Consider the following 17,627-nt stretch of genomic DNA (forward strand, 5'->3'; position numbering starts at 1 on the left):
TCTTCAAACCTGGCCCTTTTATGACTTGTTGGACTTCAACTCCCAGAATTCCTCAGCCAGGCACGCTGGCTGAGGAATTCTGGGAGTTGAAGTCCACAAGTCATAAATGGGCCAAGTTTGAAGACTCCTGCAGTAGAACCATTGGAGAAATAATAAACACTAATAATGCAAAATCTGGAGCGGAGGCCTTGATTTAAGCTTGCTGACAGACATGAAACCACTGAATCTAAGCAATTTTGCCTTACACCCTCTTTCCCTAGCCTGGCATCCTTCAGATGCATTGTGATAGAACTTTCACTATTTCCAGTCACCATATCCAACTTGGGGAAAGCTGCCTTAGTTTTCAGCATTGATAATATATACTAACTATACCATTTGGCTTAACTTGAAAGAAAAAAAGAATAAACAAAAATAAATACAATGAATGCCCAATTCACACTATTAAGAGGAATTCCATATTTGGCAAGACTAATAATTCATTACTTAATCAACTCCTGAGGTTCCCCCCCCTAGTTTGCTGAATTTTAAAAAAAGAAAAAGCAATGAATAAAATATGTGAAATATATCAAAGTTACAACTTCATTTATGAAATGAGGTTTGATTCAAAACTCAGTGCAAGTGGCAAAATTGACCATTGCTATACAGTATCTGTGAGAAAGATAAGAATAAAATCCACTTTGCTCAAACGGGCACAAAACGTTAGGTGTGCCAAAAACATTGTCCCAAATTAAAAATTCAAAGTTTCCAACACTGAAACTTTATAAATAAAGTACAAACTAGAGGATATTGCTGAACCGTGAACTGAGTGGCAGCGGGGTGTGGGGGGGTGTATTAAAACATATACAAGCTACTTCTAGCGTAGACCAAGAAAGGAATGTTGGAATTGTTTTATACAATAGAAATTTAAAATTCCAGTTGTTTTCATGAGAAAATTCTGAGCCATGCAGGGTATTTTTTTTGCATATGGATATATATTTTATATATACTATATATATATATACATATATATATATATGTACAGTTTAGCTATAAAACTTTGATGTGTAAAGAAGCTGTCTTCAATGAAAAATTGAACATTCAGAGGAAATTCCTGAGTTAGGGTGTTGTGACATGGGCCACTGAGAAAAAGCTGCGTTTGGGTCCTCAGAGGTGTTACGTCCATCCCTGTTGAATATTGAAATTAAAACACAGTAACAATAACAACAACAATAAAAAAGAATCAGACAGTGTTGCCACTGCTTTGTTCCCCTGCCTGAGCATGGGATAGCACCATAGTGAAGAAGTTAAACTCCTGCTTTGTAGAGAGGATGGAATACTTAAAAACAGTATTGCTGCTAAGACCACTGTAGTGTGCACCAAGTATGTTCTTCAATATAGAGAACAAATGATTGTGGCCACTGACTGACTGAAGAGACCTTGCTGGGTGTGATGTAAAAGGTATACCAAAAGCACTAGGTGTACTCCTTCCTAGGCTGCTCATCTGTGGTACACTTATCAGTCATCTCCTGACAGAAATCCATGGTCACCGCTTGGTTGTTCTGCTCTGGAGGGAGCTCCTGCTCAGAATAAGTAACTTGGTCAGCTCCATCCGGTCCTCTTGCAGCACATTTGTCAGAGATGTTGTTGGGTAGCCAGTGGGCTCCCAGCTGCTGCACTGGACTTTGTTCTGAACAGCACTGCAAGCCTTCTCCAATGCACTGGGATGTTACCACATTTTGTTCCACTCCACCTGATGAAGGGTTGATACTAGCTGCTGTTGGAAGATCCATAGGCCTGAGCACAGGGCAGTATCGGTGAAGGTCTTGGATCTGTTCGGAGCTCTGCATATCTCGGCATACTTCTTGAGAAAGGCAGGAGAAATTATCTAATAACTCTCCCATGCATGCTTTCAGCTGGTTCCTTTCTGACAGAAGTTTCTCTTTCTCACAAACCTGTCAAATACAGAACAGCATTCATTTTTTAAGAGAGGTTTGGCGCGTCAGGCTTCAGAATTTCAAAACCAGGTCTTAACTGATTGGCACATTATCCAGAACACGATTCTAGAAGTCTGAAGGGTACCACTAGACAGTGGAAAAGCAAAGACAGAAAATAGATCAGAGATCTTCAAATTAACAGGGGAACAGTGGATTGGAAGAACTAACTACATGGCTTAGGCCCGGGATATTTACAGGACCGTCTGCTGCCAGGAACGACTTCCCATCGCCCTGTGCGCTCACACAGAGAGGGTCTCCTCAGGGTGTTGTCGGCCAGACAATGTCGGCTGGCGACTCCCAGGGGGAGGGCCTTCTCTGTTGGGGTGCCTGCCCTTTGGAATCGGCTCCCCCGAGAACTTCGGATGGCCCCAGATCTCCAGTCCTTTGTCGCGACCTAAAGACATACCTTTTCCAACTGGCCGACCTGGACTGAAGACGGGGGTTTTAATTTTGTTTTAATTATTGGTTTTTAGTGGGGCTTTGTAAATTTAATCTCTTTTAATATTTGTATTACTGTTGTATTATTGTTGTTAGCCGCCCTGAGTCCTTCGGGAGATAGGGCGGCATATAAGTCCCATAATTAAATTAAATTAAATTAAATTAATCCCGAACAAAATAAAGAGCCATTCTTCTCTTGAGGCTACATTCCGCAACCAGAAACACACATACAGTATAATATGAACAGATGATGGACTAGAAAAAAAGGGCTAGGATCAGGGAACGAGAAGGAGCCAAGTCAACTGATAAAGATATATGTTTGTGATCACAGACATGACAGAATGGTCTTTAGAAAAGCTATGAATTATTAGTGGAGAGAGGCTGAGATGGGGAACATTCTATCCATACAATTTTAAGGAGTTGACCTGCTACTCAATCACACTCAAGGATGATTAGAAGATACCTGATGCATTTTGTTCAAGATTAAGGAAATCTGGCGTGTATTAAACAGAAGACTGAGCATGTTTAATAAGCCTTAGTATTTTAGTGTGATAAAGATAAGGTAAAATAGATTAAATGGATTTTATCAAATTTGGCTAATGAACAGTGTAAGGCGAAATACTTAATAAATAAGGGTATTTAATATTTTTTTTACTTACCAATTTGCGGATTTCACATTCTAAATTCTGAATACAATCCAGTTTTCTCTTGCGACAGCGCTGGGCAGCAATTCGGTTTTTACTGCGCCGCCGAACATCATGGATAAATTCCAATTGTTCTGAGGTTAATTTGTGCATCTTTATCATCATCTGGAAATCATTCCTTGGAAGATCTGTGATTTGATCTACAGGAAATGGAAGTTTCACCTAGGGTAAAACAAAGGAAACAAACAGACTGTTTATTTAACAAAGAATTTAGCAGTTTCCTTGGAATAATACTGTTTTATTTAAATAACACAGTTGAATATAGTTCAAATATTAACTCCTACCTTGTAGGCAACTTTAAGAAATAGCCATCCTAACAGTGTAAATGACTATTATACGATAAAATCAGCTACACTATCAAGTACAAACAGCTTGGTGTACATAAATGAGGTTTTTTTCATATTCTCCTCAAAATACAGGCTCCAATTTGAAGGACGGATAATTAAAATTACAAAGAATAATACTTTATACTAAAGAATAATCCTAAAGTAAAACCTTTATTTTCTTAACTTAGGTTATACATATAAAGGTAAAGGTAAAGGTTCCCCTGCACATTCGTGCTAGTCGTTTCCGACTCTAGGGGCCGGTGCTCATCTCCGTTTCAAAGCCAAAGAGCCAGCGCTTGTCCAAGGACATATCCGTGGTCATGTGGCCGGCATGACTAGACGCCAAAGGCGCACAGAACGCTGTTACCTTCCCACCGTAGTGGTCCCTATTTTTCTACTTGCATTTTTACGTGCTTTCGAACTGCTAGGTTGGCAGACGCTGGGACGAGTAACAGGCGCTCACTCTGTTACGCGGCGCTTGGGATTCGACCCGCCAAACTGCCGACCTTCCGATCGACAAGCTCAGCGTCCTAACCCACTGAGCCACTGCGTCCCTAGGTTATACATATCTTCTGTGTTAATTGTTGAATTTAGTTATACTTCTTTCTACATCAATGAAACCATACATCATCCAATTTGACAGCAAATAAATAAATCATCAGAATAAGATGTAAAGGGTTCCAAAGCAAATTCAGATGCTGATGCAAATCCTCAAGATTTATTTTGTTTAAGCATTCATGCTCTTCTGTGTTGTGATAAAATGTATTTATCCAATTATTAACAACATTTTTCCACCACCATAATCAGAAGGCCCTGGGTGGTAAGGAAACTCAAGGCAGTTTCTCTAATAAAAAAAATGATTCATAAAAAATTAAAAAAAAACAAGTATAATAAAATATTAAAACATTATTTTATTGCTATCATTGCTTTTCATAAAAAAGAAAACACTTTCTGTAGTTAGTAATGCATGTTTTCAAAAAGCGACTATGTTGCTATCATTCTGAAACAGCCTTATTGAAAGTGGATATACTGATGCTTTAAAAGCTCTGATTTAGAGGAAAATTAAAAGCATTCAGAAGCAAGAATCTAAATGCATGAAGGACATTCAGAAGGTAGCAGAATAACACAATGGATATTTTACGTCCTCTTAGAAATTTCTCTAGAAAAAAAATGTTGGGAATATAGGCAGATAGTTCATTATAAATGTCAGCCGAATCTGCACTACTGATGAACAAGTAAATGAAATAATAGAAAATTCCAAAAAATGAATATGTAGGTGGCATTATGTCAATATATATTTGGAATATTGTTTATGCATTGGGTTGCCCCACATCACAAAAATATGCACACGGAGGGAGAAATGTTTAACTAGTATGACCAACAAAAGATTGCACTCATTGGCTAGCTTACAAACCAACCTGAGACATGGAAAGGTCTTAAAATAAAGAGGTGACTCACCCTACAATGTCTGATCAACATGTGAACTGACTGATAGCTGAGGGTATAATTAAGTTTCATTACCATGTCATATAGTGATGTGCTCTAATTTATATACGTACTGTAGGTATTTTTTAAACAAAATACAACTGCACAAATTCATGGCGGATAGTTTTTTTTTAATAGCTATCAATCATAACCATTGGTTTTTGAATAGCTAGTAGTAGAAAGTTATCTTAAAGCTTTATTTTGAGATTTACGGAGGAATTCACTTTGCAAATGTTGTAAAATGGACATGAGATTGGTATGACTTCAGTTTCAACCACCAGGGCTGTTATCCTCGCCTTTGATTCTGTCACAAAGAACCAATTAATTTTCAAGATCTCAGTATATCATAGCTACATGTTCTCTATATTGATATGCCCAGTAGATGGCACCATGTGCTTTAAGACTGACAATGACAGAAAGAGTACATTAAGATATAGCTCACATATGCCTTCTCTTATTCAGACGTCCCAAGGGAAAATTCCTTTGGCATATGAGAATAGATTTGGATAGCTTGGACACAAGTCTGCCCCTTACACAGCTGTGAAAATTACTGGAATATAAGCAACTCTCACAACCAATAGAAATCTTTTTGCCTGGTTTTGTTTGGTAAATATTGCACAAGGCCATTTCGTTTGGCATTCATTCATTCACGTCTCCACAAACAAGAATAGTTAAACTAAAATGCTTGTTTGCCCATGATGTGTGTGTGTGTGTGTGTGTGTGTGTGTGTGTGTTTGCTTGCCCATATCATGGGCAAACAAGTATATTAGCTTAACTATTCTTGTTTGTGGAGAAGTGAATGAATGCCAAACTTGATGGCCTTGTGCAAAATTTATATATATAAATAAATAGATAAAAATTTCCATACTTCCCCAACTCACAACCCCATGAATATATTACTTCTTTTCACATTGTCTGTCTATGAACCTTGTGTATTATATCTGTAATATATAAGTTAACAAGTTATACGATGAGGGAAAACAAATCTGACAGGAGAACACGCGGGAACTTTGACAGCTGTCAAAGTTCCTCGCAGGGCGCAGGCGCAGCCACTGACAGCTCGCGGCTGTCAAAACACCGTACCATGCGGAAGCCTGAACTGTCAAGAACAGACGACGCGGATTGGTCCGGATAGACGCGGCGCCAAAACGAACGATCCTGATTGGCCCTCACTGACAGCTGCCGGCTATAAAAGCCGGGCGTGTTATTCTGTCTTGTCTTGCTCTGAATAAACAGTTAATTAAGTAGCCTGTCGTCCCGAGTGGTCCTTCGGCTACTTCACTGGCGACGAGGATGGGATCGCTCCTGAGCTGAAGTCACAGCCGTGGAAGAGAGTTCCCGGCCAGAGCTGTCACGGGAAGTTTTAACTTCCAACGGAGCGAGACCTAGGACCGGACGACATGGCAAACTTCGGGCGCGAGAGGGAATTCGATACCCGCCATCCCGAGAGATGGCAATCACACCTGGGACAAGTCGAGGGATTCCTCCTCGTCAGCAAGATCACCGAAGACAGAGCAAAGGCCGCCGCGTTTCTATACATCAGCGGACCCCCAGTATACGATGCTGCCGTAGGGCTGTTTAGCCCGGTACCCATCACCGAGGTCTCCTACGCGGACCTGGTAGACCAGCTCACTAAGCATTATGTGCCGGCCCGTTCAGAACTGTACTGGCGGGTACAATTCGCCCAGAAGAAACAACGACCAGACGAACCCGCAAACAATTTCATCGCCGGGGTCAGACATGCCGCGCGGAACTGCCGTTTCCCCGACCTAGAAGACCGCATCAGAGACCAGGTGGTGATCGGGTTGAGGGACGAACGTCTACAGAAGAAGCTGACATCCAAAACCGACATGAGCCTGGCAGAATTGACCAGAGAAATCATGGCCTACGAGTATAACCACAAGAAGAAACCGACTACCACGACCCCAGAGAGCCCAGCGACCGTATATCAAGAGAGCGCAACGCTCAGCGACAGCGACGAGTCGGTGGACTTCACTGACGGGGAAGCCCTTCAGCGCAGAATGGAACGCAGACAACAGAGAAGAAGCGACACATCGGATCGCCGAAGATCCAGAAACCCCCCTCCGCCATCGCCGCGCTACGAGCAACGGGCCGCCTGCGCCAGCTGCGGGGGCAATCATGCCCGAGGAAGCTGCCGGTTCAGAAATGCGAAGTGCCACAATTGCGGGAAGACTGGCCACATCAAACCGGTGTGTCGCAGCCGGGGCCGCGACAACGTCAATGATTTGGAGGCCAATTCCCCAGGTAGGCAGGCTACCCGGGCCAACAGAGGGGAAACGCCATGGGCTCTTGTAGAAACCATTGACAGGGTAAACAGCTTAAGCTCAAAGGTGAGGATCAGGGTAAAAATTCAGGGAGTGCCCTGCTTCATGGAGGTGGACTCCGGGTCAGCAGTCTCCTTAATTTCAATTGAAACGTATCAGGAGATCTGCCAACAAAGCAAGGGAAAAATTCCTCTGAAGCAAACCCAGGTCCACCTAGCAGATTTCCAAAAAACCCCTATTCCTCTGGAAGGGAGGGCTAAGGTTACTGTGGAGTACAAAAAATTCAAGGGTCCCTTAGAAGTTCTAGTAACGCCAGGGAACCGCACCAACCTGATAGGACTGAACTGGTTCGGCCCTCTAGGAATCGCCATAACGGGGGTAAATACAGTCCAATCACCCAGTCTCGAAGCCGTTTGCAACAAGTATGCAGACGTCTTCGATGGCACGCTAGGAAAATACATGGGTCCCCCCATCTCTTTACAACTAAACCCAGCAATCCAACCCATAAAGATAGAGCTAGGAGAGAACCCTTTGCCCTCAAAGAAAAAATAGAAAATGAGCTAGAACGCCTCGTAGGTCTCGGGGTGCTCGAACCTACGGAGGGGGGAAGCTGGGAGACCCCAATAGTCACCCCTGTTAAACCCAACGGGGAAATAAGATTATGTGCGGACTATAAGGCGACCCTCAACCTAGCGCTCAGCCCCCATGCTTACCCGGTGCCAGCGGTAAGGGACGTATTTGCTTCCATCCGCTCCGGCGCCATTTTTGCTAAACTTGATCTCACGCAGGCGTATTTGCAACTGCCTGTCACAAATGACACCGCGGAAGCCCAGACAATTGTCACCCACCGCGGTGCATTTAAAGTAAAAAGGCTCCAATTCGGCATATCGGCAGCCCCGGGTATCTTCCAGGGGATCATGGAGAAAACCCTGAAGGGAATACCCGGGGTCTGCCCCTATTTCGACGATGTTCTCATCGCCGGAGAAAATGAAGCAAACTTAGCTGACAGACTGTCAGCTGTGCTGAGCCGGCTCAGAGAAGCCGGTCTCAAACTTAAACGAGAAAAGTGCTCCATTGGAGTCACTTCCACAGAATTCCTAGGGTACAAAATAGACGGTCAGGGCATCCACCCCACCACCGAAAAACTTAGGGCTATTCAAACAGCACCAAGCCCAAAGAATAAACAAGAACTCCAAGCCTTTTTAGGATTATTAAACTTTTATCATGCCTTCCTTCCCCACAAAGCCACTATCGCAGAGCCTCTGCATAGGCTCCTGGACAAGGGAACTGCCTGGTCCTGGACCAAAATACATGAAAATAGCTTCCAATCATTAAAAAAGATTATTTGCAAGAGTTCAACGATCACCCTTTTCAGAGAAGACACACCAATATGCATCGCTTGCGATGCATCTCCCTATGGGATTGGGGCAGTGTTAAGTCATTTATACAAGGACGGCACCCAAAGACCCATAGCCTTTTATTCACGCACTCTGTCAAAAGCAGAAAGGAATTACGCACAAATAGACAGAGAAGCCCTAGCAATAGTCGCAGGGGTTAAAAAATTTCATGACTACCTCTATGGGAGACCCTTTACTATATTCACAGATCACAAACCCCTACTAGGGATATTCACGTGGAATAAAACAACACCTCAGATTCTCTCACCGAGAATTCTACGGTGGTCCACATTCTTATCTGCCTATTCTTATCAGTTAATCCATAAACCAGGAAAGGAATTAGGACACGCAGACTGCCTCAGCAGACTGCCAATTCAAAACAAGGACCCAGACCCAGCCCCAGCTGGACTGATTCTAGCAATTTCATAACTCCCAGACTGTCCCCTCTCTGCAAAGATTATAGCTAACAACTCAGCTAAAGACAAAATACTCAGCAGAATTCTCAGGTGGACCACAACAGGGTGGCCAGCACAAAACCCACACTCCCAATTCCAGCCATACTTCAACAGGAAAAATGAAATATCTTCACACAGGGGATGCCTGCTATGGGGAAATCGAGTCATAATACCTAATAAAAACATAAATCAAACATTAGACATCTTACACGAAGGACATCCAGGCATTGTCAAGATGAAAGCGATGGCCAGGAGTTATGTCTGGTGGCCGGGCATAGACAAAGAGATAGAAAAATATGTGGGAGGGTGCTACACCTGTCAAGCAACACGAAACGAGCCACCCCAAGCACCAATTCACAAATGGGAGACTACAAAAAACCCATGGTCACGCATACACTTAGATTTTGCAGGACCTATCCAGGGACAGAGTTTCCTAATTGTAGTGGACAGCTATTCTAAATGGTTAGAAGTCACTCCCCTTAGAAAAACTACGTCAGGAGCCACTATACAAGCCCTAAGGAAAATATTCGCCACACACGGCCTCCCAGACACCATAGTTTCAGACAATGGCCCTCAATTCACCTCTCGTGAATTTCAGATCTTCGCTATGAAGAATTGTATTAGGCTGGTCACGTCTGCACCGTTCCACCCATCGACGAACGGGATGGCAGAAATTATGGTGCGTTCCACAAAAGAAGCTTTGAAAAAATTCGTCAAGGGAAACTGGCAGCGGCGACTCAGCCAGTTCTTAATGTCACAACATGCAACGCCTTCCACAACAACGGGCAAATCACCGGCGGAACTAAGATGGGGGAGAAGGCTGATAACGCGGCTCGACAGACTACATCCTGACACCTACCCGGAAGAAAACGAGCACCCCCACCCAAACCGCACACTCAAACCAGGGCAAATGATATGGGCACGGTCATACACGGATAAAAACAAATGGGTCCAAGGGACAGTGCTTAAACAAACAGGACCCATTTCCTATCTCATTTCCACACAAACTCACGGCAATCTACGCCGCCATATAGACCAACTCAGACCCAGACAACCACCACATACCCCAGAACCCCAACCGAAGGAACACGACCTACAACCCCCCCCAGAAATACTACCGATACCTAACCAAGAGGAAGAGGGGCAAAGAGATGCACTACCGGCAGAACCAGACATCGCCCCACTTCGTCGCTCCGACAGGAACCGAAGAGCCCCCGCCCTACCTAAAGGACTACCAGTGGGCAGGTTCCAATGACCAAGGGGGAGGGAACGCTCCAGGGGAGGGGTAAGGGGTGTATTATATCTGTAATATATAAGTTAACAAGTTATACGATGAGGGAAAACAAATCTGACAGGAGAACACGCAGGAACTTTGACAGCTGTCAAAGTTCCTCGTAGGGCGCAGGCGCAGCCACTGACAGCTCGCGGCTGTCAAAACACCGTACCATGCGGAAGCCTGAACTGTCAAGAACAGACGACGCGGATTGGTCCGGATAGACGCGGCGCCAAAACGAACGATCCTGATTGGCCCTCACTGACAGCTGCCAGCTATAAAAGCCGGGCGTGTTATTCTGTCTTGTCTTGCTCTGAATAAACAGTTAATTAAGTAGCCTGTCGTCCCGAGTGGTCCTTCGGCTACTTCACCTTCACCTTCTTGTCCCACCTGTGGAACTACATAAACACAAACACACAGCATACAGGTCATATTACTGTGACATGAGTCACCAGAAAAGGCTCACCCCCTCACAATTAAATAATGTTCTGTTTAAATATACAAAGACTGACCTCAGATATGGTGATGTGAACCACTGTGCTTAGTAAGACTGTTTTCTGTGATAGGAAGAGTGTCTATTTTCTCTTTTCATACATTTTAAACCAAAACATTTAGACTCTGCCTAATTACGTGCATGTTCTAGGAGAGGTTAGTACAGTAACCATATGCCACTGCAACTTGGTTTCCTTCACAAGATCCCTGATATTTAGAAAAGACGGTAGATGAGACACTAATTATTTTAAACTCTCAGAGGGAGACGATTTCTACTGTAATCCCTTGAATTCTACAGATCACTGGTTTTACTTTTTCCATGGCTTCTGCCCTCTGGAACACTGTGCCCCTACAGCTATATCCCCACCTGGTTGGCCTTCTGAAAAGGCCTCAAAACCTGGCTTGGCCAATTGGCCTGGGGCCCTAATGTGGGCTTTAACCAGTGGTGGGATTCAGCCAGTTTGCATCACTTCAGCAGAACCGGTAGCTAATTGTTTGTTGCCCAGGCCCAGAACAGACTTCTGGAAGTGGCATCCACACAGAGAACTGGTTGTTCACATTTTTTAATCCCACCCCTGGCTTTTAACGCTGAATTGGTTAGTGGATTAAGAAGATGAACCCACATCCGTCTGGCTTGTATACTGGTTCTTAATTTACCTAATGTTTGTTAATTCTTAATGTTTACACATTTTAAAGTTCTTGTATTTCTATTTTTGTGATATTGTAAGCCGCCCAGAGTCGCTTGACAGTAAGATGGTCAGCATATACATTTAATAAATAAATAATATATAGATGGAACATATGTCTAAGCACTGGTGATTACGCACCTCAAAGACTATCATCTATGTACAGGAAGGACCCATTAGCAGCCTTGCTTTTCAGTAGTACAAAAAACAAACAAAAAAAACCCCAACCTTCTCACCCTGTGCCACAAGTCAATGCTTTGTCAGTGTTAACAGGCCTAGTAGCTAAGTTCAAATTTCCAAGTATATACAGTTTGTTATGCCTTTATTATATACCTGGGACAGTTATGCTTTGGGTTAATTTCTGAACAGATCAGCCACGTAGTTCAGTCTGGTTGGTCAGTCGTAATATCGTTCATTTTGGCCTATTACTGGGGCAGCTCAGTTACTATGACCTGCAAGCCATGGTATACTGTTTAGCAAGTTGTTTACACACAGCTAGTTGGGATTTATTCAACAAATCGAGATTGTCCAAACCATGGCTTTGTGCAATGTGTAGACAAGTTCACTAGCTAGTGCCAGGTGGACTATGTGGTTTACCACAATATTCCGGCATTTTAAAAAGAAATTAGATCCTTAGACTGTACTGAAATTAAATAGTTTTGGGTAGCCCAAACACTATGGATGTATGTTTTCATTTCTATACTTTAAAAAGCAGTATACAACGTCATGTTATTATATGCCTCTTGTATTCTTGAGGTGGGATAGCATCTCTTCTGAGACAGAGTAGCTTCCGATGTCCCTGTAATGCTGGTGCTGGCAGGGCCTTATTGATTCCTTGCAAATATTGCCTTATGTCTGCAATGAAGATCAACTTTTGTAATTTGCTCACTCAATTGTTTTTCCATATCAAATCCAGAAATTAGCTGATTGCAGAACATTCAGGGTATATTAGTAATTAAGTTTCTCTTTTGAATATCTGAACATTATATTCAGATTTGCATACAAGGTAAGAATTAAGTAAGAGTAGAATATGCTTTTATGTTTTTCCAGTCCTATGAGCTCTGATTACACACACACACACACACACACACACACACACAGAGAGAGAGAGAGAGAGAGAGAGAGAGAGAGAGAGAGAGAGAGAGAGAGAGAGAGAGAGAGAGAGAGAGAGCGCTACAATATATGGATTCTGCTTAAGAAAACTGTTTCAATTATCCAGGATAAAGTTAAATAATGCAAATTGAATAAGAGAGCCCATCTATCTGACATAGCCGATCTATCTGATGTAGTGGTTAAGGCCGCAGGCTAGAAACTTGGAGATGGTAAGTTCTAATCCTGCTTTAGGCTCAAAGCCCGCTGGGTCACCCAGGTCAGTCACTTTCTGCCAACCCTAGGAAAGAGGCAATGATAAACCACTTCTGGACATCTTTGCCAAGAAAACTGCAGGGCCTAGTCCAGCCATTGACGAGATCCAACAATGACTCAGAGGCACCAAGTAAATAAACAGAAGTCAGGCCAAATCACAAAATAGCAATAAAAAAGGAATATTTATTCCAAAGTTTGCATTTTTATGAGATTCTCTTAAAGACGGTTTTGTAGTCACTTCAATTATGCTTCCACTGTTATCTTTTGATTAGCAGTAGATCAATTCATCATGTTTGTACATGTTATTTACATAATCTGGCCTACTTCTGTATTTTAAAAAAAGATGTCAAACATTGAAAGACCTTGAAGTCAGGTGTATGTAATCTAAATAAAGAGCATGTTTAAAAAATAAAAATAAACTTTGGTCAATTTGAGCAAGAGTTTTGTGATGTGTCCAGCTGGAAAATGGTGAGGGCTAAAAAAAGTAACAGGTCTTCACGGCATAAGCACCACCAGCAAATCAGAGAAAAGAGTTTGTAAATGTTAATATTTAAGCGTCTCCCTTTATATTCAAGACACAAAAAATATTTTTCAGATACATTATCTTTTCAAATGCTTAACTGCACATAACCTCCTTGGAAAAATGTTCTTAATAAATACTTCAATTCATGTATTTTATCTACATGCTTCCCATGTTATAGCTATTCCCAGCAAGTGGGTGAAATAGTACAATGATGAACAGACAACTAAATCTTTGCAATCACTAAATTAAAAATGAAACTGAATAGATACATGATCTGGGGGTTTCCTTTCTTGGGAGACTGCTACACAAGAGGCAGCCCAGAACTTCCTAAAATATACAAGTAGTATTTCCAAATAGTAATGAATACCAGACAGCCCTCATGGGTTATGCAGGTGTTTACCCTTAGCTCCCCAAGCTTTTGGTGGCATCACCTGTTAAAAATAGCAGTTCCTATTTCTTATTATTGCCTGTCTCATCTCTGACAAAGCATTGCCCGTGTTCATTTAGGGAGGTGTATTCCTTTATCTACATGGTTCAAAAGGTTTTAAAATTAAGATTAACTCTGTATTTGGAGAGCAATTTTAACTATGTGGGCGGAAGCATTTCAACCATAAGTTCTTTAAGTTTTACAATCTGAAGTTCTGGGCTGCCTCATCTAGGATGCCTGGCAGGGGTCTAATTTGAATGTTGTGAAGCATGAAAAGTTTTCTCTGGCTGAAATGAATGAGTTACTCAAGGAATATACAGAATTGAGCTACCTTCTACTCAAGCACACTGTGCCCCCCCAAAAAAACTTGCATCCAAGGACAGACATGTTTAAAAAATGACCACCGGTTTAACTCCTTCATAGCAAGAGAAATTGCCCACCCTTTGAAAAGTAGTAGTAAACAGGTCAATCTCATTTACAGATTTTGAAAACCAAGATGGAGGAATAAATCATTAAACTACAGAAGGTATTAACAATATAGCACAACCCTCACTCAGAGGTATGTCCTTGGTTCTCTCTAAGCTTGGTTGTTTTCTTCCACTTCAGGGTGCATGTATGATATCCTAAACTTAACCATAGTTTGGGTGTTCAAAAAACGAAGTGTTGTATTTCTTAATCTCTTATGTAAAAAGAGAACAATTTCAGAAATAACCCTCCCTCCATGCAGGTAATGACCTTACATTCTAGCCCAGAGACACACTCGGCTAATGTAAACCAGCTCACTCTGATAGATAATGTACCATGTTATTTGACCCTTATTCCCAAATAATGCCAGCAGGCATCTAAAGCAGGGTTTTTCAACCAGTGGTACGGGTACCACCTGTGGTACATTGGCACCTGGCAGGTGGTACGTGATCATCCTAGAAAAGTGATAGCGGGGGAGGGGAATGAGCTGAACCGGTGGCAGCACGGCACAAGTCTGAGCGAGAGACGGCTGGAGCTGCAGGGTTCTCAGGGCTCAGCAGAAGCGGCAGCATCAGCGCTTCTTCAGGGCTATCAGGGCTCAGTGGAAGCGCCAGGATCAGCGCCAGGCTCCAGCTGGAGCTCAGTGCTGATCCTGGCGCTTCTGCTGAGCCCAGAAGCGCCGATCAGCTGGAATATTACAGCATCTCCAGGGTCTTGTGATTTACATTCAGATGCTTGGCAACTGATTCATATTTATGACGGTCACAGTGTCATGTGAAATGACTAAAACCTTCTGCAACCACCCAGTAGACGGGGGGGGGGGAATAAAAACCAAACACCACCCACCCCACCCCCACTGCCAATCCTCAACAGAAATGCTCACAACAATGAAAACCTCAGACAGGAGGAAGAGCGCTACCAGGCAGGCAGGCAGGCAGGTGTCTTGCTCGGTTGTGGTTTGGGGGGCACTTTTTCAGTGCCATTATAACTTTGAACAGTCACTAAGTGAACTGTTGTAAGTCGAGGGCTACCTGTACTTCATCACTTTTTTTCCTTTTTTTTTTTGGTCATCAAGTTTTTGACACCTTGCTAGGCGACTGGTGGTACGCAGATGTTGCCATATCCTAAAAGTGGTACAATGGGTGAAAAGGTTGAAAAGCCCTGATATAAAGGACAGATATTTCTAAGGGGCAGAAGAAGGATTTCTTTGTGGTCTCCTGTGAGAAACGGCTTCCTTGATAGATATGGTTAGTCACAGAATGGATGCAGGGCTGATCTGAGGGAACAAGTAATTTATCCAGGAGACTGAAGGAAAAGCTAAAGATGGTCCTGATCTTGAAAAGCAAAACTATATATTTTACTGCAATTTTCTCTTTCTAGATCACCCCGAATACCCTAACATAAACAACCTATACCTCTAACAGAAGCCCACAATTTACACACACGTTCCCTTTCTCCTCCTCCAATTTATTCAGTATCCTAGCTCTTTTCTTACTGATTCTCTGCTTATATTTCAAAGCTTTTCAGACAGTTTTGGGAAGAGTCTCTATTCACCTCACTCCCCTGCCTCCCAGGCAATTATAGTTGCCCTGCAAAATGCATTGCTGCTCCAACTGTCCATCATCTTCATGTTATGAGTGCTTCCAACTCCTGTGGGGATTCCTGTAAGTCTAGAAGTGTTCTGGTAAAATCAGATGGACAGCAGGAATTATTCCTCTGTAATATTCTCAGTCCGGAGCTTATTTTTTAAGTTGCAAATGCAGACGGAGCAAGTAAGTCTCATGACAGCCAAAGGAGAGATTCCACAAGCACTACAGTGCTCACAGAGGAGGGAGCCATATTCACTAAATATGCATCCCAATGTGCATAAAATAGTAAAATGAGGCAGCCCAGGCTGTGAAGATGAGGCAATCCAGTCCAGAACTGGGGATCATGGAAATATTTTTTTTTAAAAGAGATTTCACTTACATAGCTTAGTTACAGGTTTGGCTAGGAATTTGCCTTTATAGTTTTCAAGAATATGGTTTCATCCTAACTAGCACCAATGATGCATTTCTGTAATCTGTGTGGTTCTTATTTAAGTATGCCAACTATGGGTGTGGGGGCAGGTTTGATAAAAAAGCATCAAGCAGCTTGTTAAATATCCATTAATTCGGAAAGAGAATAAAGCCAGATATGTTACATACAATTTTAGCTTTGTGTAAGTCTGCTGATGACCCTTCAGCTATTCTGAAAAACAAACAAACACTTATCTCTTTAGATATTACAATATGTCCTTACTTAACAACTGGTTGCTTAGAGATCGTTCAAAGTTACAAAGGGCTCCTTAAAAGGTATTTATGACATGACTTCAAAGTTCTGATGGATGGATGCCTCCCTCTCTGGTTACGTGATAGCATTTTGGGCACTTGGGTTACATTTATGGACGTTTGCAGCATCCTGTGGTCATGTGAACACAATTTTGGTGGGTTTGCCAATTTCTGATCAGAGGAGGAGGAGGAGGAGGAGGAGGAGGGAAAGCCTATTGGGTAAAATGAATTCACTTAACTATTGTGAAAAGGTCATCAGAATTGGATGTGATCTCAGGGTGACCCTTTTAATGACCACTAACAACATACAACGGTAATTCTGGACACAATTATGGTTGTAAATTGAGGACTATGTGGGTAATTATAATTCTAGCTAACATGAACGCCTTTGGATTGTCATTCAAGAGATCATGGTTGTTCTTCCTTCTCATAGGCTAACTGAATGCTTTTGTACTAGTCCTCTGGATCTCTTGTATAAAAGAAATTACCAAAATCAGAGATGAGATTCACTTGAATATTAATAGTTTTTTGGAGGACAATCTGCTAATGCTTTTTGCCATTCCATTAAACCTCTCCATAAAGTCTCTGCTCTTACTGTAAGCTGTCTGAAGTTTTGAATTTGCTTATAAAAATCTACAGGGAATTTCATAAAAATACCCCTTCCTCTCTCTTGTGGTTGCTTTAAAGTTACAAAAAAGGTATAGAAGAAAAGAAATTAAAAGTGGGTCAGCAAGAAGAAAACGAATTCCCATTTTGCATTAATTTGTAACTAAACTTTTGTCTTCAAAGTATAAATTATTTCTATTATAAAAATTGGTTAAAGTATGTAAGAAGTTGGATTGCTGAATTTGAAGCTTAAAGTGTATTTCTTCTTTTCTTTTAATCTTTTATTCCTGCTTGTATAAAAAGAAATGCATAATTCAGATGATAAAAGTGCAACCCCTTTCCAAAATCTTTTGCTCTCTGAAGCTGAGGTTTTTATTTGACAACTCCATATATAATTAACATATTGTCTTAATTGTTT

General features: G+C 42.1%; 1 protein-coding gene across 2 annotated transcripts in view; it reads right to left on the minus strand.

The window, feature by feature from the left end:
- Window positions 1-814: 814 nt before the first annotated feature.
- Window positions 815-17,627, minus strand: part of BACH2 (BTB domain and CNC homolog 2) — a 197,185-nt gene continuing 180,372 nt past the window's right edge. For both annotated transcript variants that reach the window (XM_083348140.1, XM_083348139.1), the window contains 2 exons: window positions 3,071-3,277; window positions 815-1,931 (listed from right to left, as the gene is read on the minus strand). In XM_083348140.1, coding sequence (XP_083204266.1) covers window positions 1,452-1,931; window positions 3,071-3,277 — 687 coding nt within the window. In that variant the 3' untranslated portion in view covers window positions 815-1,451. The remainder of the gene's footprint in view (window positions 1,932-3,070; window positions 3,278-17,627) is intronic.

This window comes from Vipera ursinii, assembly GCF_947247035.1.
Source record: "Vipera ursinii genome assembly, chromosome: 1".
Classification (NCBI taxonomy): Eukaryota; Metazoa; Chordata; class Lepidosauria; order Squamata; family Viperidae; genus Vipera; species Vipera ursinii.